The 27,518-nt window shown below is 41.8% G+C and overlaps 1 protein-coding gene across 1 annotated transcript in view; it reads left to right on the top strand.

Annotated features, from left to right (window-relative positions):
* The window catches only part of ITGA9 (integrin subunit alpha 9), a 350,162-nt gene that overhangs the window by 204,365 nt on the left and 118,279 nt on the right, over window positions 1-27,518 (top strand). Inside the window, exon 18 of the mRNA XM_061585893.1 lies at window positions 19,205-19,355. Within this exon, the coding sequence (XP_061441877.1) occupies window positions 19,205-19,355 (151 nt within the window). The remainder of the gene's footprint in view (window positions 1-19,204; window positions 19,356-27,518) is intronic.

Below are 27,518 nucleotides of genomic sequence, written 5' to 3'. Positions count from 1 at the left end.
AAGTCAATATTCTTTTTTTATATATATATATATATATATATATATTTCTTTCTTTTTGTATTGTACTAGTTATTGATTTGTGTTGTTTTCTTTTTGTATTGTTTTGGTTTTGAAAATTGGAATAAAAATTAATTGGAAAAAAAAAAAGAAATCTACCAGGTCAGATTTATATTACAAAAAGCCAAACACAACTGTGCATTTATAGTGTTCTGGGTTTCATCACAAATTTTCAGTCTGTGCAATATCAGCTGAGCCTGGATTTACTGTTTCAGGAGTTTAAACACTCTCTTTGGCAAATCTTGTATTGCAGGGAGAATATGGCACTTATGCATACACTAGGACTTGCAGCATCTTCCCCAAGGCCCATTCATTTTATATCCTTGCCACCAAAAGGCTGAATTATTCCCACATATTATTAACAATGCTGAATGTAATTTATCAAAAGTGTATACCTCGAGAATGAAAACAGGTGATAGACTTGCAGCAATCATTTGGTTTTGTGCCCAATCACAACTTCAGCCATAAAGCCCAGTCCTGATAAACCCATTTTTGGAGCCAACTCATGACTGGGCTCCAAATGGGGGGCTTTTGAAGTATTTGGCACTTTACACATACACTACACTAGTGTATTTTAATGTGAATTGGAGGTTGCTGATTCATAGCATTGCCATAAGTCGTAATCAACTTGAAGGCACTTAACAAAATATGAATTTGAAGCGCATCGTCAGTCATCAGCCTGATAAACAGTTAGGGTTGCTGAAGCCATCCAGTGAACTGCCACAGAAATTGCTACAAATGATGTGAATCAAAGCCACAGAACACCCCATCAGGAAATCCTGCTGCACACATGGCAAATGTGTTTGATTTGGATTAGTGTAGCCCTTTTCTTTGGGTGATGAGTCTGCCAGACAAAAGAACAATTAGAGGGGGAAAACTCTTTGAAATACACAGCTACATATAAATGTTCTTAATTAGCATGAAGACAAACAACATTGGGTTTTGGGGGGAATTTTTAACTGCCAGATTACAGAGGGAGACAATTAGCTCTGTTTGGGGGTAGATAAAGAATAATGTAAAAAAATGTGTCTGTAGGCCAGTTCACCTACCTGAATGAGATAATGGTCATTATGAATGGATAAGCCTGCATCCACTGACAACTAGTCTATCCACCTGCTAAGGCAATTCTGTCCATGACAACTCATCCATGACATATCACCAATTTATAGTTATCAAGGGTGTGGCCATGTTCCATTAAATTCATGGGGAATTTTTCTTTCAAGTGAATGGCAAAAACAAACAAACCATTAACAAAAATGAAAGCTAGATGACATCCTAAATGATTACCATGACCTTGTGAATAAGACGTAGGAAGAATTTGCTGAAGCATATTAGATCTTACAGTTTTTACATTACAACTGGCTAGCAGTAGTGAATTCTTCCAGATTTCTCAAGGTAGAACAGATCCACATTAGAGTTGAGCTTGACCAGGGGACTGAATTTCTAAAATATTACTGTACCCTTTGAAAGTACACCCTATCCCTGCATTTTTGTGGGGCAGTTGAAGCATGTGGTGGGGTGAGGGAATGGGTTCCTGTTTAGGGTTGCCAGATCTCCATATTTTAGCCTGAGACTTTGATTTTTGGGGGTCCCCTCTGGCTCTCCGTCTGACTCACCTTAATCTCTGAACTTTCAGCTTTCATTTAAAAAACATTAAGTTTCTAGGTGGTCTGGTTCCAGAGATACACACCAAAACGTCAGCCGCCACCCTCCACATTTTCTTGGTTGCTCTAAGTTCTGCTCTAATCCTTGCCCTTTCAGGTTTTTAGCCAATAAGAAATCAGGGTTGTGATTGACAAGGAATGATAAAACCAAAAATGTAGAGTCAAATTGAATTGTCCACCTTCAAGTTGATTCTGACTTATGGTGACCCCATGAACAGTGTTTTCATGGTAAGAGGTATTCAGAGGAGGTTTACCATTGCCTCCCTCTGAGGCTGAGAGGCAGTGACTGGCTAAGACTCAGAAACATGCTTTTTCCTGCTTTTCTGAACATCTCACAGATTGAATAAGTAAGCTTTCAGTCTTTTTCTCTCCTGTGTTAGGAGTTAGGTTTAAATTTTGAAGAGGGCAGTGTTTTGCAAACTTCCCAAATTGAAGCTTTAACCCTTTTTTCTCTTCTCCCAGGCATTTTAACAGTATTTGAATAACATGTGTTTTTAACTTGCTTATCTGTTGTTATGGGTTTTAATGGTTTAAATTTGTATACTTGTTTTTAATGTTTTTAATTGTTGTAAAACGCCCAGAGAGCTTAGGGTATGGGGCAGTATATAAATGCAATTAATCATCATCATCATTATCATCATCATCTAGTACTTGATTTTCCAGAGTAAACATACCTAGAGTAAACCCCATTGAATTCAATAGGACTTCCTTTTGAGTAGACACGGTTAGGATTTTGCTGTAAATTGATGGGACTTTTGAGTGAACATAGGAAAGAATTGTGTTTGTGTTGTATATCTTTCTCTCCCTCTCCAAACCTATTTTTAAAGCAATTAGGCAGGGCTTACTTAGGTATCCCTGTTTTTATTATGTTGGAAACTAATACTGATTTTATTTTTTTCACGCTCTGCAATGATCAACTGGTTTTGACAATAAACTTTTATATGGGGTTTATGTATTTTTACATCTCCAGTGTGTATGTATATGGGAATCTTTCCAACAACCCTGTGAGGTAGAGTTGCAGTCTGGAAACCAAGGCAGCTCACAATAAGAAATAAATCCCTTTAAAATCCTATAACCATAAAAACAAGTATAAACAGTTGCAAAACAGCTTAAAGTGGCATGATTCTGAATTTTGGGTTGGGTGAGTGAAGTTGCTTATCACTTGAGGTTACAGTTCTGTCCCTGTTTGAGTAAGCCCCACTGAGTACACTGGGACTTGCTTCTGAATAAATAAACGTAGGATTACACTACAAATATCTTTACAGGTTGTGTAAATAATAAATATATTTGATAGTTATGCTTATACAAATATTTCTTCATTTATCATATTTTTGGTTTTTGGTTAGGAATCCTGACTGGTTGTGAGATGCTTAGTTTTCTGCCTTACTCATAGGAATCTTGTTGTGGTTGGTATGGTATTGCATTTAAGAAATCATTACTGTCTTTTGTTCTTCTTTTTCTATTTGCATTTCATTTACCTTTATTCTCACTCCCTTTCATCCACTGAAGCATCAACAATGCTTCCATGCACTCCGCTCAACCGTTTTAAACCCACTGATGTTTCACCTTGTTGTTTGTTTCTTGTCCAATAGTGGTAAAAGAGAATTCACATACTGGGCAGCGTGTCTGCAATTGATGTTGTTCCTAAGCTGCTGCCTATGAAGGTAGACCAAATCATGTGTGCTTTCTCTCTGTCAATTATTTATATTCACTGGAATTGGGTTGGCTGATAAAGTGAGTTTATAGCAGCCCACAGGGGAGACAGAAAAGGGTAGAGAATCTTCTTACTCATTACTCAGACCTCTTTCTGAAGTGAAGGGTCAAATCTGCAAAGAAATTTGGATGTTAAAAGGTAGGGGCAGGGCATTCCAGGCAGGGGTTGCCAACCCTACTGCTTAATGTATCATGCTTAATGATATCACTTGGACCAACCCCATGATGTCACTTGGACCTGCCCCATGACATCACTTAGGCCCGCCCCCAAAATCTCAGGGTTTGGGATGCTTCTGACCTGGCAACCCTATTCCTGTTATCTTGACAAGCAAGGAACAAAGAGGTGAGGCACTTTGATCATCATAAAAGCAAGAGGAAAAAAACTGTTTAGGAAGCCTCAGAGCAGAGAAGTCGATACTGAAATCCGCTCAAGGAGAAGGAAAATATCATTTCTGAAATACACTGGATGGCAAGCAGACCACACTGGTCCTTGATTTGCTGAACTGCAGTACATTGTAGCCGAACAGGGACCACTAGGTGAGATGCTCAGTTGGATGTACCTTGGAAAGTGTGACCAATGGAGGATGCTGTTTGCAGTATTTTTTCTCTGAGTGGAATTAGTGCTTGAATGCTTGAAGATGCTCCAAATGCACAATATGGCTTCATTTACTCTCACTGTTGTCACCACATAGCTAGATCTGATGGGCTTCATTTGCAGTGCCATCACATTCACTGTGTGTTCTCTGGAATAAACAGTGAAGGAGGGAAAATCTGAATGGAGAAACAACAGCTGTGAGTAGGCATGAAAATACAGAATAAACAAGTATAGGATGGAGTGTTTTCAAGGTGTTCTTTGCGCCCCTCAAAAGCTTACTTTTCAACTTGAAAATGTTGGAGAGTGACCATTCAGCATTGCTCTAAACCCATATGCCATCAGCTCTTTCATGTGAAAAGGGAAAATGATGACCCTGAATAAATAGGTGATATATCCATAGGCTACATACCATGCGCATTTCCTACTCCATATGTCAGAGGATAAAATAACATTTTTCTGTGAATTCTTGTTCTCTGTGATGAAAAGGAGATAATTCTCTCCACCTTCTTGGGATGGTACTGGCTAGTTCATGTTAGAGATGGGGACCGGTGACCCTCCAAGATGTTGTTGGACTTAGGAATGGAAGGATCTGCCAATTTTGATTCAAAAAATTGATTGATACAATTGGTGCATTACAGGGTAGGCAAAAAACTTGCCAACAAACGAAGGCTAGTGAGCTAAAAATCCCCACCCGGCCCTGAGGCGACCAGTGAAACTTGTATTGCCTGAAGGGAGGGAGGGAGGGAGGGTGGGTGGGTCTCACATGAGGCCAAAAGAGCCCGACGGGAGACAGAGCAGGGCTTATATAGCCATCCTGCTCTGCCCCCTACGTGACAGGCACGCATGGCACGATGCACTGGGGGAAGGGGCTTTGAAGCCATGCCAGATCTTCCCCGGCATGGCTGCAAAGGCCCACCATCGCCAGAGCCCTTGGGTCTGACGATCGCGGGAACTCTCACCAAAGATTCCTGAACATGCTTAGCAGATGAGGACAGATCCACTTATGATCAGCAACTGTTTAAAAAACAGGAAGCAGAGAGAAATAAAGGGACATTTACAGTATCCCAGTGGATGTATGTAAGAAGTGGGATCAGTTTTGTGTCTTATGTTTTTAGATGTGTTCATGAATGGCCTGGAGTTAGGAGTAATCAGAGACATGGCCAAATGTGCTGATGACACCAAATTGTTCGGAGAGGCAAAAACAAAAATGGATTGTGAGGAGTTCCAAAACAAATGTCTAAACTAGGTGAACAGCAAATGTAATTCAATGTAAGCAAGTATAAAGTGATGTACATTGAGGCAAATCTTTACTTCACATATGTACTTATGCGGTCTGAACTGTCAGTTACTGACCAGTAAAAAGATCAAGATTGTGGTGAATAGCTTAATGAAGATGTTGGCCTGATGTGTGGCACTTGTAAAAATGGCAAAATCTATGTTAGGAAAGGGTTTGAAAATAAAACTGCCAATATCATAATGCTGTTATACAAATCTGTGGTGCGACCATGTTTGAAATACTGTGTACAGCTCTTGTTGGCAATAAGGATATTGTAGAGCTGGAAAAGTGTCAGAAAGGGTTAGCCAAAATGATCAAGGGGTTGGAGCTTAGTTTAGAAAAAAAGGCAAGGACATGGTAAAAAGGTAAAGGTAAAGGTGTCCCCGCACTTATAGTGCGAGCCGTTTCTGATTCTTAGGGTGACATCTTGCGACGTTTACTAGGCAGACTGTATATATGGGGTGGGATTGCCAGTTCCTTCCCCGGCCTTTCAGGTGTATAAAATTACGCATGGTATGGAGAAAGTGGATAGAGGAAAGTTTTTTTTTCTTTTTCATAACACTAGAGCTCATGGACATCCATTGAAGCTGAATGTTGGAAAATTCAGGACAGACAAAAGAAAGTACTTCACACAATACACCAAGCATAGTTAAACTATGGAATGCACTCTCACAAGTTGTAGTAATGGCCCCCAACTTGGATGGCTTTAAAAGAGAGTTAGACAAATTCATGGAGAATAAAGGCTGTTGATGGGTACTAGCCATGATGGCTGTGTACTACCTCTACTGAGGGATGGACTGAGCAGCTCATTCCATTCCATTTCAGTTGTCCTGGCACTTAATCATAGGTTTGTGTCATCCCGTTGTATGAGTTTTGGATATATTTTAAGGCAAAATGGTCCATGGAGGGTTGGCCGCTTCTGAATCCAGCCAGATCTAATTACCCACTGCAGTTGGCTGTACTGGATCACTAACAACAGCTACATCAAATGTCCCAGTTACTTGGAGTTCTTGAACACATGAGTTAGCATGTTGCTTTACCATGTTATATATAAGGATTGTGCATACTTTTGCAGTCATCTGCTTAAATTTTAACCTGGATAAACCCAAGTATTTGTAGATGACAAATTTCCTTTCTTTCAGTCTTGCTAGTGCTGTTATATAACTAGATTTATGTAAGCACAGATTTTATCCTGATCTAAAGCACTGTTTGAAGAGTTTAAGGCCCAATATAAATTAAGCCCCATTGGAATGCTTTGACAATCAAATTCTTAACCAAAATCTCTTTGAAGCAGAGATAACATAGACAGTGCTCACATGTGCACAGAGCAATCCACACTTAAAAAAAAAAAGTCTGGGTTGGAGTTTAATGGCCATATGAACCATCCCTCACAATAATAGGAACTAGACTACCCACATAAATGCTAATGCATTAATGAAACAAAACTGTAATATATTTTTCCTTGAATTACTATTTTGCTTGCTTTCTCACTTCCTTAAACATTGTGTCTGTGTATATGTGTGTGTGTGCGCGTGTGTCCCAATGAAGCCTGGGTTGTTTCTTGAAGAATGCAGTTTAACCAGCACATTTTGATGATGGCAACACAACCTGTTTAATGAACTGCAGATGCTAAAGAAGGATGGCACCACATTGGCAATGTAGTTCATACATCACTGCAGGCAATCCATACCCAATGACATCATGCCCCATAACAGGGCTTGAGAATTCCCTTGCCAATAGAGAGGTTCTTTTTCTTAATCCAGTTCTTATCAAAAGTATACCTGATTCATTCCAGATGTCCTGGGATTTAATGACTCAGGAAACTGCTTTTTGGAAAAGAAGGCCTAAGCTCAGTCTCCTGTTGCTGTTGTGATGAGGATTGGAAATCCTCTGTCAGATTCAAACCAATGAGATTTTCAATAAAGTACCCTAAAGCTATGAATTTGATGGCAGTTTCTTCACTTCAGACATTTAGTTCATGCTTTCCAAAAAATCAGGCTTCTCTTCCCCCCCCCCGCCAATAAGTGACAGAATGCATCCTATACATTGACTCCTTAAACATTTCTCTAATTTTGATATATTTTACTTCATGAGATAACTAGATATAGACAGTGACCCACAGTCCTTATTTATTATTAACTTTTTATTTATTTATTTATTATTTGATTTATATTCCTCCCTTCCTCCCAGCAGGAGCCCAGGGCGGCAAACAGAAATGCTAAAAACACTTTGAAACATCATAAAAACAGACCTTAAAATACATTAAAACAAAACAACATTAAAAACATTTTTTTAAAAAGCTTTAAAAACATCTTTTTTAAAAGAGTTAAAACATATTATTTATTTATTGTTAAAAAGCAATTCTAACACAGATGCAGACTGGGATAGGTCTCAACTTAAAAGGCTTGTTTGAAAGAGGAAAGTCTTCAAAAATATTTAAGGGGAGGGAATTCCACAGGGTAGGTGCTGCCACACTAAAGGTCCATTTCCTATATTGTGCAAAATGAACCTCCTGATAAGATGGTATCTGCAGGAGGCCCTCACCTGCAGAGCACAGTGATCAACTGGGTATATAAGGGGTAAGACGGTCTTTCAGGTATCCTGGTCCCAAGCTGTATAGGGCTTTGTACACCAAAACTAGAACCTTGACCTTGGCCCAGTAGCAAACGGGCAGCCAGTGCAATTCTTTCAGCAGCGGGGTGACATGTTATTTATTTATTTATTTATTTATTTTATTTTATTTATAGACCGCCCATAGTGAATAGCTCTCTGGGCGGTGAACAGCAGAGTTAAAATACAAAGTTACAATAAAACATACAAGGTCACAACAAGGTAGAGTAAAAAACATTGAATATAAAACATGAACGTTAAAATGCCTGGGAGTATAACCAGGTCTTAACCTGGCGCCTAAAAGAAAGTACCGTAGGCGCCAGGCGTATCTCCTCAGGTAAGCTGTTCCATAGTTCGGGGGCCACTACAGAAAAGGCCCTGGATCTAATAACAATCCTCCGGGCATCCTGATGGGTTGGTACCCGGAGGAGGGCCTTAGATACTGAACGAAGTGAACGGGTAGGTTCATAGCGGGAGAGGCGTTCCATCAGATATTGTGGTCCCACACCGTGTAAGGCTTTATAGGTCAAAACCAGCACCTTGAATCTGGCTCGGAAACAAATAGGTAGCCAGTGCAAGCGGGCCAGGACAGGTGTTATATGCGCGGACCAATGGGTCCCCGTCAACAACCTGGCTGCCGCGTTTTGCACTAGCTGAAGTTTCCGAACGGTCTTCAAGGGCAGCCCTACGTAGAGCGCATTACAGTAGTCCAATCTAGAAGTTACCAGAGCGTGAACAACAGAGGCGAGATCATCACTGTCCAGATAGGGGCGTAGTTGGGCTACTAAGCGAAGATGGTAAAACGCATTCCGTGCCACCGAGGCCACTTGAGCCTCAAGCGACAAGGAAGGGTCAAAAAGGACCCCCAAACTATGAACCTGTTCCTTCAAGGGGAGTGTAACCCCATCTAGAACAGGCTGAACATCCACCATCTGGGCAGGTAAAGAGCTCACCAACAGTGTCTCAGTCTTGTCTGGATTGAGTTTCAGTTTATTAGCTCTCATCCAGTCCATTATCGCGGTCAGGCAACGGTTCAGCACATCAACAGCTGAAGAAGGTGAAAAGGAGAAGTAGAGTTGCGTGTCATCAGCGTACTGATGGCAACGCACTCCAGAACTCCTGATGACCGCACCCAGAGGCTGCATGTAGATGTTAAAAAGCATGGGGGACAAGACCGACCCCTGAGGGACTCCACAATGGAGAGTCCAGGGTGTCGAGCAATGTTCCCCAAGCACTACCTTCTGGCGACGATCCGCTAAGTAGGAGCGGAGCCACTGCCAAGCAGTGCCCCCAACTCCCAACTCAGCGAGCCTCCCCAGAAGGATACCATGGTCGATGGTATCAAACGCCGCTGAGAGATCAAGGAGAATCAACAGAGTCACACTCCCCCTGTCCCTCTCCCGACAAAGGTCATCATACAGGGCGACCAAGGCTGTTTTGGTGCCAAAACCGGGCCTAAAACCGGATTGAAACGGATCCAGATAATCGGTTTCATCCAAAAGCGCCTGGAGCTGGCCGGTGACCACCCGTTCCAAGACCTTGCCCAAAAAAGGGACATTCGCCACCGGCCTGTAGTTGTTCAAAACATCTGGGTCCAAAGAAGGTTTCTTCAAAAGAGGTCTCACTACTGCCTCCTTGAGACTATCAGGGACTACTCCCTCTGTTAGTGATACCCTGCCCCAGTGAGCAGTTTTGCCGCTGCATTTTGCACCAGCTGCACCTTCCGGACCAACCTTAAGGGCAGCCCCACATACAGCACATTGCAGTAATCCAGCCTGGAGGTTACCAGTGCGTTGACAACAGTAGTCAGACTATCCCGATCCAGAAATGGCCACAGCTGTCTCACCAGCCGAAGCTGGTAAAAGACTCTCCTAGCCATGGAGATCACCTGGGCCTGTAGCGACAAAGCTGGATCCAGGAGCACACTCAGACTATGGACCTGCTCTTTCAGAGGGAGTACAACCCCATCCAAAGCAGGGAACTGACCAATTATCCAAACTCGGGAACCACCAACCCACAGTGCCTTTGTCTTGCTAGGATTCTGACTCAGTTTATTGGCCCTCATCCAGCCTACCACCGAGCCCAGAAAGCGGTCCAGGGCTTGCACGGCCTCTCCCGATTCAGATGTTATGGAGAAATAGAGCTGGGTATCGTCAGCATACTGCTGACACCTCGCCCCAAATCTCCTGATGACCGCTCCCAAGGGCTTCATATAGATGTTAAACAGCATGGGGGACAAGATGGTACCCTACGGCACTCCACAGCACAACCCAATGCTAGTGACACTGGAGATAGGATCAGAACCACTGTAAAACAGTGCTTCCAATACCCATCTCACCAAGTTGGCCCAGAAGGTTACCATGGTCCATGGTATCAAAAGCCGCTGAGAGATCAAGTAAGAATAACAGGGTAGCACTCTTCTTCTGCCGATAAAGGTCATCCATCAGGGCAACCAAAGCTGATTCAGTCCCATTACCAGGCCTGAACCCAGACTAGGATGGGTCAAAATAATCTGTTTCATCCAAGAGTACTTGCAATTGCTGCGCCACAACCCTCTCAATCATCTTCCCAAAAAGGGGGGTATAGTAGGGCCCCGCTTTATGGCGATTTGCTTTACAGCGATTCGCTAATACAGTGGTCTCAATTAGACGCAATTAGACTAAAGCCCAAGGAACAGATTTGAGGCTTTAAACTTAGTTGACAGAGAAGAACTATGGACTGAAGTCAGGGACATTATCAGGGAAGAATTCAAAAAGACAATACTTCTAGTTAAAAAGAGGGGAAGACCTCAATGGATGACTGAAGAAACTCTTAAAATGGTTAAAGAGAGAAGGAAAGCAAAAGCAAAAGGAGATAGAAACATGGTCAGAACCCTAAATGCAACTATACAACGACTAGTACGTAGGGACAAAGAAAACTATTCCAATAGTTATTGTATAGAAATAGAAAAGGACAACAAAATAGGAAGAACAAGAGCCCTATTCCAAAAGATTAGAGAAATGAAATGGAAATTTAAACCATGAGTAGGGATGTTGAATAATCAACAGGGGAACACACTGACTGACCAAGGTGAAATAAAAGGAAGATGGAAGCAATACACTGAAGAACTCTATAAAAGAGATTCATTCACAGAGGAACCATATGATGAAGAACCAGAAATTTTAGAATGTGTGGTGAAAGCTGCTCTTAAAATTCTTGGAAGAAACAAATCACCAGGAATAGACAGCATACCAACAGAGTTGCTACAAGGTACTGAGATGAAATCTGTCCAAATTTTGACAAAAATTTGTCAAGAAATATGGAAAACTAAACAATGGCCCACAGACTGGAAGCCTTCAATATATATCCCAATTCCAAAGGAAGGGGATCCCAGAGAATGCAGTAATTATCGAACTATTGCCTTAATATCCCATGCAAGTAAAGTAATGCTCAAGATTCTACAACAAAGGCTCTTACCATATATGGAGCGAGAAATGCCAGACGTCCAAGCTGGATTTAGAAAGGGAAGAGGCACCAGAGACCATATTGCAAACATACGTTGGATAATGGAATGGAGCAAGGAATTTCAAAAGAAAATCACCCTGTGCTTTATAGACTACAACAAAGCCTTTGACTGTGTAGATGATGAAAAACTATGGAATGCTTTAAAAGAAATGGGGGTGCCACAGCATCTGATTGTCCTGATGTGCATCCTATACTCTGGACAAGAGACAACTGTAAGGATAGAATATGGAGAAACCGATTGGTTCCCCATCGGAAAGGGTGTGAGACAGGGGTGTATTTTATTACCCTATTTGTTTAATCTGTATGCAGAACATATCATGTGGAAAGCGAGATTGGACCAAGATGAAGGAGGTGTGAAAACTGGAGGGAGAAACATCAATAATTTAAGATATGCAGACGATACCATACACTTAGCAGAAACCAGTAATGATTTGAAACAAATGCTGATGAAAGTTAAAGAGGAAAGCACAAAAGCAGGACTACAGCTGAACGTCAAAAAGACTAAAGTAATGTCAACAGAAGATTTATGTAACTTTACAGTTGACAATGAGGACATTGAACTTGTCTAGGATTATCAATACCTTGTCACAGTCATTAAACAAAATGGAGACAATAGTCAAGAAATCAGAAGAAGGCTAGGACTGGGGAGGGTAGCTGTGAGAGAACTAGAAAAGGTCCTCAAGTGCAATGATGTATCACTGAACACTAAAGTCAGGATCATTCAGCCATGGTATTCCCGATCTCTATGTATGGATGTGAAAGTTGGACAGTGAAAAAAGCGTATGAGAAAAATCAACTCATTTGAAATGTGGTGCTGGAGGAGAGTTTTGCGCATAGCATGGACTGCAAAAAAGACAAATAATTGGGTGTTAGAACAAATTAAACCAGAACTGTCACTAGAAGCTAAAATGATGAAACTGAGGTTATCATACTTTGGACATATCATGAGAAGACATGATTCGCTAGAAAATACAATAATGCTGGGAAAAACAGCAGGGAGTAGAAATAGAGGAAGGCCAAACAAGAGATGGATTGATTCCATAAAGGAAGCCACAGACCTGAACTTACAAGATCTGAACAGGGTGGTTCATGACAGATGCTCTTGGAGGTCACTGATTTATAGGGTCGCCATAAGTCGTAATCGACTTGAAGGCACATAACAACAACAGACTAAAGCCCCACTCATACGGTGCTTGTTCCTCTTTTACAGCGGCTTTCGGACATTGCGGGCCATCCTATTCAGTGAGTTCCGCTTTACAGCGGTTTTCACTTTATAGCAGGGGTCCGGAACGTAACCCGCCGTATGAGTGGGGCCCTACTGTATTTGCACCATTCAGTAGTTGTCACAAACCAATGGGTCCAGGGTGGGCTTTTTCAGGAGTGGTCAGATCACCGCCTCTTTCATGGCGGCTAGAATCACTCCCTCCCGCAATGATGCATTGACCACACTCTGGATCCACCTGGTCAAACCCCCTCGGCAAGCTTTAATAAGCCAAGAAGGGCAAGGGTTGAGAGGACATGTTGCTGGCCGCATCATCACAAGCATCTTGTCATCTTGTCATCAAGCTGCATCAACTGCAACTGTTCCCAAGAAGTTGCAGCAGACGTTGCACTGGACACCTCATTGGGGACTACAGTAGATGTGGAGGGGGCATCAAGACTGCTACGGAGACGAGCAACTTTAGCCTCAAAGTGCCTTCCAAACAATTCACAGTGGGCCTCCGAAGGGTCTAAAACTCCATTTCCTGGAGTTGATGTCAACAGACCCCTGACAATATGGAAAAGCTCCATCGGACGGCTACTTGAGGATGCAATGGGGGCAGAGAAGTGGGCTTTCTTCGCTGCCCTCACCGCCACACAGTAGGCATGGTTATGATGTTTTACTCGTGCCCAATCAGCCTCACAGCACGTCTTTTACCACTTGCACTCTAGCCATCGTCCAGCCTGTTTCATTTCCCTTAGCTTAGTGTAAGCTGGGCTCCACAGTGCCGGAGAGGGCGCTCGGGGGCAACCGTGTCTAGAGCCTGACATGCCTCGCTGCTCCACAGCTTGACAAGGGCTTCAACAGGTTCACCTGCTCTATCTACTGGGAACTCCCCCAGGGCATTCAGGAATCCAGTGGATTCCATTAGTCTCTGGTGGTAGACCATCTTAATCTGTCCACCACCCCTGCAGGGAAGGATCAGAGCCATAAGTCTAAACTTCACCATGAAGTGGTCTGACCATGACAATGGGGTGACATCCACCCCCCTATCTCCAAACCACCCCTTCCTCCATCTGGAGCAAAAACGAAGTCGAGGGTGTGCCTTGCCCAATGGGCCAGTAACAAATTGAGACAGCCCCATGGTTGTCATGGAAGCCATGAAGTCCTGAACCAGAACACTAGAGGCAGCCTTGGCATGGACATTGAAATCACCCAACACTATCGTTCTGGGCTTCTCCAACACCACAGCCGAGATGGCCTCCGCCAGCTCAGTCAGAGAAGCTGCCAGACAGCAACCATAGTTTACTGTCTCCTTGGCCTGACACCGGTGCAGGCGCTCACAGCCAGCTCCAAGACAGAATGACAGAGATGGAAGTAGACCACAGCAACTCCTCTCCCCCCATCCCTGCAGCCTGTGCTGGTGTTGCACCGAGTATCCAGATGGGCAAAGTTGAGTCAGATCAACTCCTCCAAGCTTACCCACTCAGGTCTCGGTAATGCACACCAAATCGGCACCTTCATCCACAATCAAATCATGGATGAGAGTGGTCTTATTGTGTACCGATTTGGCATTAAACAACAACACACACAGGCCAGTGGGCACAGCAGATGAGCAACGAGGAACCCATCCATGAGAGGAGCAGCAGGAAGGAACAAGGTGCAGATAGCCTTGCCCTCATCTTCTGTGGTTTCACCACATCCCCATGGTTATATTTCCCTCTGCCCGTAATCACTGAAACTGGGGTGGCATCACCCATGTTCCTCCGTACTAAGAGTCCTCCTAAACACCTGATATGCACCCAACATGAACCCACCAACAGAACCTGCTGGAGCCAATTATCCCAATAGGCCTGTGCGAGAATTGGGAACAGTCACACCCATTCAGACCTTTTCACACAGGGCCCATCTACTCTCCCTCCTGTCTCACACCCAGGGAGGGTCAGCCTTCTGCCAGTTACAGACTCTCAGCCTGAAGGCATCTGGCGACTTTCTCCTCTTATTCAGTTCACTGTACAGGCTCCCACCCTTTGTAGGAACTACACATGCACCACATGCCCTCCCCACCACCAATCTCCTCTAGATTGGTTTAAAAGAAAACAAATTAAAAAGAAAAAGAAAAGGTAATAGAAGGGGGTAGCGCCCTCACCCTCAGGACCCCTCAAGGGGCTCCTAAGGGGCAAGGCTCTTCGGTGGCAACCCTGCTGGTGACAGACCCGCCACCCAAGGGCAGCTGGGCTTTTATGTCTCCTGCCCCAGCCAGGAGCTGATGCAAGAGGCTGCAAGATTTACTGCAGCCTCTCTCTGGAGTCAGGGTCAGGCAGGGGGTCCCAGTCCTTGCAGCACTTACTAGGGACTTCAGTTGTCTCGAGGGACAGCAACCCAAAGGAGTTAGCAGCAAGCACCCAGATGCTCAGGTACTCACTCCCAGGGCAGGACTTCTTTAGTCCCCTATTGCTGCAGCTGTTCCCCTTGAAAAATTCTAGCATTGCTTCTTTGTATGTGTGGGAATAAGTAGTTTCAGTGTGAACATATTGTTTAAATAGTTGAATACTTAAATGTTGGTCAAACAGAAAGAGTTTTTTGTTAGCTGGGGTAGCCAAAGTGGTGCCCCCAGATGATGTTGGACTCCAGATCCCATCAGCCTTAGCAAGCATAGTCAATGGCCAGGGATTATGGGAGTTATAGTCCAGCAATATCTGTAGGGCACCATGCTAGCTACCACTGTTTAAGCCAGGGTTGTCTTCTGGGTTGAGCTCTTATGCATCAGTAGTAGTGCATGTGGTGAGGCTGCTGCTTACCTTGATGGGGCTGGCTTGGAGCAGCAGTGAGATTGGGGATGCATGGCTGCTCCAGTGGGAGGACTGGATTGATGGTGACACATATCTCCATCCTTGCCACTGTGCAGCTCCACCTCCATCCAGATAAGTAACAGCAATGGTTATGTCAGGAAAGTGGTTCTATGCTTCTGCCCCACCACATACACTGCTACTGATATGCATGTAACAAAAACTTGTCATTTGCATTTTTAATTGTTGTGCTATGAACAGCCTTGAAATGATTTTTTTTAATGAAGGGCAGGATATAGTTTTAAATAAATAAATAAATAAATAAATGTTGAAACCCATCAGAAGCTTCAGGAGGGTGATTTGGAGTGAAAAAGCCGCGAGGGTGCTTAACCCTTTTGCTCCAAATACCCTACTCCAAATATGCTTCCCCATATGAGGTTCCATGTATTTGGAAAGGCAACATGCAGTCATACCTTTAGTCAGAATACAAAAAGAATAGAGTTAAATCTGAGCTATATACAGCCTTTGAGCACTCAGCTGGTAGCCAATGAATAATAGGTTTTTTTCTTGTCTGGTGAGATCAAATTTCCCAGGTGGGGATAGGAAGATGCTTATTATGTCCTGATTTCATATAGTATTAGGCATGCCCATTGATTTTGGGCTGCTAGCAAAGCAGGAGAGGGGGGAGAGGCCCTTTTGAACATGTATTCAACAAGATGCAGACAAGATTAACTTAGGGTGCAGAGGTAGTGTCAAGATCCAAGCTGTAGGTTATAACCAGAAACTCAGCCTATAGGTGAAACAAGAAAGTGATCTACATCTAGACTCAACATCTGGAAAACCTGTTAGCAAGAATTAGAAACATGGAGGCTGGGATGCAGCAGATGTGAACTGTTTTGCTGTCCTAGGCAAAGCTCAACTGCCTGGCTAACATTAAGGTTATTTATACAGCACATTCCCTGCTCAAAAGAACACATATCTCTCTTGGCATTATTATGCAGATCTGAATCAACACTGCACATGTTATATACATATAAATATTACATATACATATACATACACTAGGGATGGGTGAGAATTTTGCTGAATTTGGATTTATCATTGGATTTTTCAATGGTCTGCATATTCTCCATCTTTGTGGAGTGATCCTGTTTGCTCCAAACTTCAGTGGCTTTCGCCAATTCCAATTGTTTCCCCTCGAATATTCCCTCAAATGTATTTTTCTTTAATTATTTTACTCACAGCACAGCACAGCAGTACAGTTCTCTCTCTCTCTTTCCCTGTGCCACCCCCCACCACTCAAATAATCCAAACTCCGAGCGGGAGGAAGCAAGACAAATCTCATCCATGTTGACTCTAGGCTTACCGAGGAGGCAGTGGGAGTGGGGCACTGAAAGCTATTGTACTCTTTTCCTTTCCAAAAAGAAATCAGCCGGTCTCTGCTTGCTAATGTGAAAATTGACAGCCTCACAGCAGTCAAGGAGGCAGCAGCAGTGAAACTGCTTTCCTTGCCTTTAGCAATATTTTCTTTCAAACTATCAGTATTTTCTTTTAAAATATTGATATTTTCTTTTCAAAATATTGATACTTTCTTTCATGTATTGATATTTCCTTTTAAAATATCAATACTTTGAAAGAAAATATCAATATTAATATCGAATTTTTTGTAGAGGGGGAAGTTTGACCTATCAAAGCAGCAGACAGTGGCAAAGAATGGACTTGAATTGATACAGAATGCTTTCGAAGCAGCACCAGCTAATGGATCTCATCCCGAAGACACAACTTCTTTCTTTCTTTCTTTCTTTCTTTCTTTTTCTTTCTTTCTTTCTTTCTTTCTTTCTTTCTTTCTTTCTTTCTTTCTTTCTTTCTTTCTTTCTTTCTTTCTTTCTTTCTTTCTTTCTTTCTTTCTTTCTTTCTTTCTTTCTTTCTTTCTTCTTTCTTTCCTCCCAGTAGGAGCCCAGGGTGGCAAACAAAAACACTTAAAACACTCTAAAACATCATAAAAACAGACTTTAAAATATATTAAAACAAAACATCTTTAAAGACATTGTAAAACATTTTTTAAAACATATATTTTTTAAAAGCGTTAAAAACATCTTAAAAGCAATTCCAACACAGATGCAGGCTGGGATAAAGTCTCTACTTAAAAGGCTTGTTAAAGGCAGGTATCCTCATCCCAAGCTGTATAGGACTTTGTACACCAAAATCAGAACCTTGAACTTAGCCCAGTAGCTAATGGGCAGCCAGTGCAATTGTTTCAGCAGTGTGGTGACATGTTGGCAATATCCTGCCCCAGAGAGCAGTCATGCTGCCACATTTTGCACCAGCTGCAGCTTCTGGACCAACCTCAAGGGCAGACTCACAACCGGGTACAACCGGTCACTAGGCTTACGCTTGGAATCACCGCTACAACAAGAGTGCCTTACAGTAATCCAGCCTGAAGGTTACCAGTGCATCAACAACAGTGGTCAGGCTATCCCGGTCGAGAAATGGCATTAGCTGTCTTACCAACCGAAGGTGGTAAAAGGGACTCCTAGCCACAGGTCACCTGGGCCTCTAGAGACAAAGATGGATCCAGGAGCACCCTGGGCTATGAACTTGCTCTTTCAGAGGGAGTATGATCCCATCCAAAGCAGGCAACTGACCAATTATCTGAACTTGGGAATCACCAGCCAATAGTGCTTCCATCTTGCTAGAATTCAAACTCAGTTTATTGGCCCTTATCCAGTGCACCACCAAGTCCAGGCACTGGTCCAGGGCTTGTATGGTCTCTCCCTTTATGGTTACTATCTTCACAAGATGGTTTCCATACGTTATTAAAATACAAAACAACCCCCACCAAATAATAACAAACATATTACAAAATCAACATCTTAAACCAAAAAGTAAAAACCACAAAACCAGCCATAATAATAAATACCTAATGAGCGTAATTTAATTTAAAATCAGCTAAGCCTTGAAAGCTTTGAGGCCAATTAAAATCCTATAGCAGCATTTTCCCAACCTGGTGCCCTATAGATGGTTTAGACTACAGAAAGCATGTCCAAATGGTCAGAGTTGATGTCCAAAACACCTGGAGGATATCAGGTCAGGGAAGGCTGCTCTATAGGCCACAGCATCTTTTATGAAAAAAACTACCTAAAATAGATCATTGTTTAATGCCTGCTTATAGGGCTGCAAAGAAGGAACCGCCTGCAAACACCCAGAAGGGAGCCCTGTGGTCATGGAGCCACTATCAAAAAGGCCTTCTCTCTTATGTCTACCATGGACTGTCTGAAAGCAGTCAAATAGTGCATCAACCTGGACTTCCAGTTTCTGCTTTTTCTCCTTCAGATTCAGAGATAATCACAGATATTCATGGTATGACTGACCCCATCCAGCAAGCTGCTGCTGCTGTAGAAGGTGTGGCTATGGGAAGAGACATATAATGCCTACAAGAGCTTCTGTTATTTTATTGACAGCATACGTATCCTTCCTTTCCCAAAAAAAGCTCAGTGTGGTGTAGATGGGATAGTCTCATTTTTTTCTGATTCATTTTAGTGGAAAATAACTCTTAACAAGCACTGAAGGTGGATGAAATATGATATCTTGATTTGCAAAGTGGCCTGGCCACACAGCGACAGACTAGGAGCAGAGCCAGGCACATCATTTCTTTTGTTTCCACTTATCTCCCTGTAGCAGGAGAGATGTTTTGGTTTAGATTTTGTAAGTGAGTTGTCAAGTTTCTCTGCTGTGAATTAAGAAAAGATGGGAATTAGTAGGAAAGTGTTAACTTCTTGTTATTTCTATTCACAGTGCTGATGATAGGGCTCCCTATCTGGCTTTGGGAGCCGTGAAGAATGTTTCGCTGAACATCACCATCTCCAACATTGGGGACGATGCGTATGACACAAACGTAGCCTTCAACTTCTCCAGGGAGCTCTTCTTCATCAAAATGTGGCAAAAAGTAGGAACAGCCAACCAGCCTTGATGACAGGCAAAGCAATGTTTTTGTTAATTTGAAGTCATGGTCTTGGATCCTAAGATAAATTAACTTAAAGAATTTAATGTAAAGAATGTTTCTTGTCCCATCCTCCACCCTGCAAGTCACCTGCACTCCCTGAAAATCTTTCCTGGAGGGCCAGGGAGTCTTCTGAACTGTGTGAGGTGGGATGCATGGGGCTGCTGGCTGAGAGGGGAATTGTCCCAAATCGGGCTTAATTAAGTTAATTAAAAGAGACTTATGGAAGAAATGCATCACATTCCCTCCTCTCTCTCAACAGCTCCCCACACCCTTTCCCATATTGTTCTGGAAGGGTCCCCTGATCATCTAGAGATGCTTTTTGGGGTACCTCAGGGACAGGAGGGGAAGGTAGCTTTCCTTTTGTGAACTTCCTTATCTTAAGATCCAACTACTGTGAATAGTGGAATTTTAACTACTTTTGTTTATCCCCAGGGTGACAATTCCCCTATTTGTTTGATTCCCGTGTTAAGCTATTTTATAAACTCAAATAAAAGCTTCTGTATAGAAGCAAGTTTTATATAGGTTCTTTTGGTCTTAATCTCACAGGCACGGGTTTGGTTGAAGGAGTGAAAGAAAAGAATTGTTACTTGATTTTCCAATGGCTTGTAGCTTTCTTCTTATGTTGAGAGTATTAATGCAAACTAATCATGTTGAGCATAAGAGGTGAATAACAGAGGCAGTAACTTCAGAGAGTTTCTTTCCATACTGTATCTTAGGCACTGAGAAGTCCTGATCTGTACATATTACAGCTTAAGTTGAGTTCAGACAATTCAGAATACCAGCACTGATCAGCGTAATTCATTACCATCACCCCTGAACATTGGCCCTTCTGTCTAGGAAAGAGGGAAGTTGTACTCCAAAACATCTGAAGAGCACCATGTTGAGGAAGGCTGAGCTTAAACGCTTAGTTCTTCTTCTGGCTATTTCTAATGCTATTCCTTCTTGTCTATAATCACAGATACTGATCCTCAGTGGCAAAAACATGTGAGAGGTGTTGCTGAAAACACAACTTGTCCAGAGCTTGGAAAAGTTACTTTTTTGAACTACAACTCCCATCAGCCCAATCCAGTGGACATGCTGACTGGGGCTGATGGGAGTTGTAGTTCAAAAAAAGTAACTTTTCCAAGCTCTACTTGTATCTATGTTGGTGGAAAGGGGTGTGTATGTGTGTATGTGGAAGCAGGCCTCAGTGTCAGAGTCTGCAAGGTTATTCTTTAAAATCTCATCAAATCTCAATACATATTTCAAATGAAATTTTCCTTAGGGTCAGTAGTCAAATGTTATTTTTGTTCAAGTAACAGGCTCTCTTGGGGACTTTTCCTTCAAGGAAGGATATTCTGGAAAAGATTTAGAGACTGACTACATATTACACTGTTGTTGTTATATGCCTTCAAGTCAGTTATGACTTATGGCGACGCTATGAATTAGCGACCTCCAATAGCATCTGTTATAAACCACCCTATTCAGATCTTGTAAGTTCAAGTCTGTGGTTTCCTTTGTGGAATCAATCCACCTCTTGTTTAGTCTTCCTCTTTTTCTACTCCTGTTTTTCCCAGCATTATTGTCTTTCCTAGTGAATCATGTCTTCTCAGTATGTGTCCAAAGTATGATAACCTCAGTTTCATCGTTTTAGCTTCTCGTGATAGTTCTGGTTTAATTTGTTCTAACACCCAATTATTTGTCTTTTTCGCAGTCCATGGTATGCACAAAGCTCTCCTCCAACAGCACATTTCAAATGAGGTGATTTTTCTTTTATCCGCTTTTTTCACTGTCCAACTTTCACATCCATACATAGAGATCGGGAATACCATGGCTGAATGATCCTGACTTTAGTGTTCAGTGATACATCTTTGCATTTGAGGACCTTTTCTAGTTCTCTCATAGCTGCCCTCCCCAGTCCTAGTCTTCTTCTGATTTCTTGACTATTGTCTCCATTTTGGTTAATGACTGTACCGAGGTATTGATAATCCTTGACAAGTTCAATGTCTTCATTGTCAACTTTAAAGTTACATAAATCTTCTGTTGTCATTACTTTAGTCTTCTTGATGTTCAGCTGTAGTCCTGCTTTTGTGCTTTCCTCTTTAACTTTCATCCGCATTCGTTTCAAATCATTACTGGTTTCTGCTAAGAGTATGGTATCTTCTGCATATCTTAAATTATTGCTATTTCTCTGTCCAGTTTTCACATCTCTTTCATCTTGGTCAAATCCAACTTTCCGAATGATATGTTCTGCATAAAGATTAAACAAATAGGTTGATAAAATACACCCTTGCTGATGGGGAACCAATTGGTTTCTCCATATTCTGTCTTTCCAGTTGCCTCTTGTTCAGCGTATAGGTTGTGCCTCAGGACAATCAGATGCTGTGGTACCCCCATTTCTTTTAAAGCGATCCATAGTTTTTTATGATCTACACAGTCAAAGCTTTGCTGTAATCTATAAAGCACAAGGTGATTAACCATATGAAAAAACCCTATTAAGAATTCCGAGGATCAAACATAAGATGGTATGATTAATGTGTAGTGTTCACCTGTATCTCTTGTCTTTAATTACTGTTACAGGGGGATATTGATTGTTATCTGGATTACAGCATGGGGAGGTATATCCCTTCTCTCCTCAGTTGCAACTCCCTTGAATAACACCCCCACATAGTTGCAGGTTTACTAAAAAAAGGTACCATTAATGCCAATGGAAGGTTGTTTTTTTACTTAGCTTCATAGCCATGCAGGGCTCCAATTTTGGGGAGGGGAGGGTTTTTGCAGCACAGGGAGGAAAGGAATAAACCTTCCTTCCCATGTGCTATGATGCTGATAACAGCTGGGCTTCTCCACAGCTATAATTAATTTAAGAAAAAACAAGAGACTTCACTGCATGCTATGCATTAAGCATAGCGTCCAGTTTAACCCTGAGGCTTCCTCGTGACAGGGTACAATAGAAGAATGCTGGAGGTGATTGCCTTGATGTTATCCTGAGTGGTGTGAAGGAGCTGCTGGTTGACAGGCATTTATCTCTAATTATCTCATTCAGCTAACCTCCCCTGCTCTTCAACTGCTAGGAGAGATTAGCTGAATGAGATAACTAGGGATAAAAATCCAGCAGCCAACATTGCCCCTTTCTCTCTCAGTGTGATGTCAAGATAAGCCTTCAGCTTTTCTTGATTATTGAGATTGCAGATGACTCCCACCCATCTGTCAGAGCCTGGGTGCCTTTTACATGGTAAGTTGAACATGTGAAGCCCATATGTGTGAAGGTGGGTTGTGTCTTCCATGTCCCACTTTACATATTTTGGGTTGGTTTGGCGGGGACAAGAGAAGGGTTTGCAGCTGGGGAGGAAAGGAATAAGCCATGATTCTGATAACAACATAGCCTAGTGATGCATACCTAGGGATGATCTCCACAACAACAACAAAGCTGTACTGTGTTTGACGCCTAGATAAAGAACCTTCTTGCTGAAAAAAAGCCATGTGGTATGATGGAATAGGCAAATGTTGCATGTTCCCTTTAAGAGATATTTGGGGAATATCCCATGTACCTGTTTTACCATGATGTAACTTCCTAATGGGTGGGGTTACTTACCTGACTTCCTCCTCCTTTGGCCTGGGGGATTTTTTGAATATTCTCCATTGCTGATCTATCCACCATTGAGAGAGGCTGCATGGCACAGATGCTCTCTCTGAGAGCATCAATACTAAACCACTAAAATGAACTGAGACTCCTATTTTCTTTCTTCTAAGCTAGAGCCTATGTTCCTAACATATGAGGTCGTAAGTAAACATTCTTTTCTTTTACCTAAAAGATTGTGTCTGTTGTTTATATAGAGAAAGGTGGGGCTGGTTTATTCTCATTCTGCTGCTTGTATTTTTATATCTCTGCTAAGAAATAGGACCAACCAAATTAGTTCCTATTTCTCTCTGGTATTTTTATAATACCGAACATGGTACAGCATCTTTTAACAACTGCTCAGTTTATGAATATGATCCAGGAGAAGAGGCTCTCCTTTTCCTCACATTGCCACCTGAAACACATTCTCAGCAGAGGTAAACCTCTGAAGAAAGACCACCCTGGCTGCCAGGTTTATAATCTTCTTTGGTTAGGACTCTTGATATACAATAGCCTACCGCACATTTTGGTTTCTTTTTTTAATGTGCCTCCTAAGCACTGCTTAATAGATTAAATGCCATATGCTTTCATCTGATTTACACAGCTTCAGGAGGTAGGGGCAATAACTGGCTCTTTGTTTCAAAGAGCTTATGTAAACTCCTCAAAAGGTGTATTAGGTGCATAGACACCAAATATCTAATAGTATGATTGAAAGGAAAAGTTATGCCCCAGCTCAATAATTATTAGAGTAGCATTTACTTTCTATACAAGTGTTATTGTTGCTGGATCTCATTTCCTTTAGATGATGAAATTTCATAAGCTGTGTTAATGACATTTCTTGGCAAGCCGCTATTCCTCTTCACTGGGGTGAGAAGGAGCACACTGATACTTAAAATACTTCATTTTTTAGCTATTTTGTTTCCACACTACTCTGTAGCCAGTCAGGATCAGTGCAATGGCTATAGACTGAATGGGTGCTGTCCGTAGCCTCAAAGGACAGGTTGTCCTTAAAATGCATGCCATTATGAAGATGATTCTTTGAAGTGGGCTTTCAAGGCTGCATACTTGCTTTTTAACCCTACATCATTTGCTTAGTTGTACCAGCATAGCTATTTTAGAAATGGCCAATCCTGCGTACTTAACTTAGCATTTTTGATTATTATGTGCTGAATGTTTCACAAGATTGGTTGTTGATGGGTATTCCAGAAATAAAGGAATCCCCCCCCCTTCTCTTGGATGCTTCTGTACTCTTGGTTGGTTGCTATTGTGCTATTTTTTTTAATGAGCTCACATAGATCAGAAGTGCATAACAGTGGAGCCAAATCCAGACTAGTCACACTTAGATTCCACTATGATTCAAATTAGTAATTGATTTCAGTGGTATCTATGTGCAACGAACATTGCCTGGAACCAACCTATGGTTAGTTTGAAACTTTGGAAGTATGTCTGTGTGTATGGGGGGAAGTCCTTTGAAAGTAAATCCAGTGAAATGTCAAAATGTTAGCAAAGCATACTCCTTGCCTTCTTCCTGCCATTTGGATTTGTAGTAGATAAGTAACCCACTGGAGTACATTAGTATTTGACATAACAAGACATTGTCTCGTCCTTGTGAAAGTAAATTTCACTGAAATCAGTGATTTACTTCCAAGTAAATTGGGATCCTAGACTCTTTTGAAGTTAGGTTTGTGTTTAAATGAAAGAGCCTAATGCCCCTCTCTTGGTCATTAACAACAGACAACCTTTCCTGCCTTGGATATTTCTCCTTTTTCTTGCAGCAACAGGAGGCATTGACCTCTGGGCTTATTTTGTTTGTAACAAGACCTAGACATTTATCAGCTTTTACTCTAAACGAGCTACATCTTTCACACCAGAGAGTCTTTTGCTTGCTTTTAAGAGTGGCAGTTTGAGATGCTGCTGAGAGATAAATGTCATCCTGAACTGAAATCCCAACAGGATAATTCTTTTTTTGGAAATTCGCCTTACTCAATTACATGCTCTGTATCAATATGCTCTTATAGCAGGAACTGGTTGGGAATTGTTTTCTTTCATCTATTGGCTCATCTAGATTGTTTAATAGTAACAGGATCTGAAAACAAAACTGCCTTCTTGTTTTCTTTAAGAACATTTTAAAAGAACAAATTCCCAGTTCTGCTTTGCTTATCGAAGTCAATTAAGGTATCAGACTTATAAGAGTTTCAGAGTCAGACTTGTGTTTAACTAGCATGTGTTATGTCCTGGCTAAAAGCAGAGTTTTTAGCATTTCCTTGTCTGGAACGTTGAGTTCTGAACAAGGAACCTTCATAGCCTGAAGGATGGGTTAGATTCCTAGCTAGTGGACTGGCTTGTTTTCAGTCCTCAGAGATGTAGGCTGGATGTGATACTGTCTGATCACCAAACCCATGGTTTTACATCAGTAGTGTCCTGCAGTCTTATGCATTTCTTCCCTCACCTATGTGAATCCCCCCTCATTTCTCTGCCAAACTTAATAATTAATGGTTCAGCATTATATATGAACTAGCTTAAGCTTCTAAACCACAGACTGAAACCAGATTTTAGTATTTGTTGTAGAAGCTAATATGGGTTACATGGGCTCAGACATAATACTGAACCATAGTCAATGGGAGGTGGTGGCTCTCCTTCCCTAGAGGTATGAAAGCAGAGACTGGACAGTTATCTGCGAGGTATGGTTGTAATTATAAGCAGTGAATGGAGGGGGAAGGAGTATTAGTGAGGAAGTGGATTGTGCAAACCTACAGGGCATACCTATCATGGTTGATAGTTGGGCAGTGACCTCTGAATTCTACCAGAGCATCTTTAGCTACAGTTGCCTGGTGCCCGGACAGTAGTCCATGTCCTCCTGTTTTATTTAAGTGCCTAAAGCACTGATAACACTGACATGATCTTTGTGGCTTGTGCCAGTATGTGGGAAAATGCTCCTGTTTCTTTTCCTAGATGCAAACTTTAAAAAAAAATAATCTTAGTCCCCAGCAGCCTTGTAAGGAGAAAATGGAATGTTCTCAAAGCAGCTTGGATCTATTTGGAAATGAGGCAGGGTGTACCTTTTTCCTTCTTTGTTGTTGGGAAAGTGGCAGGAGTAACATGCCACCATTTCACTTCAAAATGGGTTCAAGAGGATCAAGCTCACACATCTTGCAACAAAGCTATATCCACTAGTTGTGCATGCTTCTGTCTTATATATATTCACTAATAGGCAAAAAAAAAATGTGGTTTAAGAACGTACCTAGAGCCTACAGATATTTCTATCAAACTTTAAAAAGCAGGGAAACTGGGCAGTTATAGTGAATGCACCAGGAAGCAGGAGACCTTTCCTCCTCTCTGAGATATTGTACTACCCTACAAGTTTGTCAAAATACAAACACAATTTGGTTAGTCTTTCACAGTCCAATCCTCTTCCTGTGTAGCTTGGAAGAATTTGGTAACGTGCCTCTGAACAAAGATGGAGAATTATATTTTTGTATGTTTGTCGGTGTTCTTACTTTGCTTCTTTCCTGTGTTAGTAATGTTTCTACAGAGAATCTAAACTAGAAAACTTTATTTCCCTCATTATCCATCCTAGAAATCTCTGTAAAATTTATTTTTTTTAATTTCAAAACCTTTTTATTTGTCAATGTCATATGATGGTGAAGACAGCCTTTTGAATTTCAAATTGGAGGTTATGTTCTGTTTCTATTTTGGGTGCATTAACAGTTGAATCTGAAACTGCAGCATGATGTAAAATCAGACTGATTACAATATGTTGCTACTTCAGCAATGACTCTAGCTGTTGGAAAAAAGAGGATGCATGTTTTCAGCCTGCTATGTCTAAACCACTTCATTTAAGGCAAAGTGGGCATGGTCAATTAAAAACATAGAGCACACCTAGAATTTTGCTAGAATAAATTTCACCTCCCACTGTTTTAACTTGTGCAAATTGAGACACTCCTGAGGTCCACTGGAGACTATTCTGCAGAATAGTCAGTGCCATTATTCCACAATTATTTTTGGAGTTTTTTTAGTGTAAAGTTTGCAATATGTGTTGCTGTATTTCACATATTCACAGAAATAGAAACAAAAGAAAACGATTTCCTATAGGAAACATCACTAAAATTGCCAAGTAAATCAGACATATTTAAAGTGACCATCTGAACTATATCAACTGTCTTAATAATGTTGCTTCCTCCCTGCTAAAACAAGATCAGCACAACACATGTCTTCTTTCTACTATTTGGGCTGATTACAGGTGTTGCCACCACTCACCATATGCTCAGAGGCACATGTTACCAAATTCTTCTAAGCTACACAGGAAGTGGATTGGACTATGAAAGACCAACCCAAATTGTGGTTTCATTTTGCCAAATTTGTAGGGCAGTACAGTATCTCAGAGAGGAGGTCAGGTCTCCTGCCCCCCTTGTGCATTCACTATAGCTGCCCAATTTCCCTGCTTTTTAAAGTTCTGTGGGCTATAGGTACGTTATTAAACCGCAAGGTTTTGTTTTTGCCTATTAGTG

Source organism: Rhineura floridana, chromosome 10 (genome assembly GCF_030035675.1).
Source record: "Rhineura floridana isolate rRhiFlo1 chromosome 10, rRhiFlo1.hap2, whole genome shotgun sequence".
Lineage (NCBI taxonomy): Eukaryota > Metazoa > Chordata > Lepidosauria > Squamata > Rhineuridae > Rhineura > Rhineura floridana.
The sequence above is the reverse complement of the archived record's forward strand: the minus strand, read 5'-3'. Positions and strand labels throughout refer to the sequence as shown.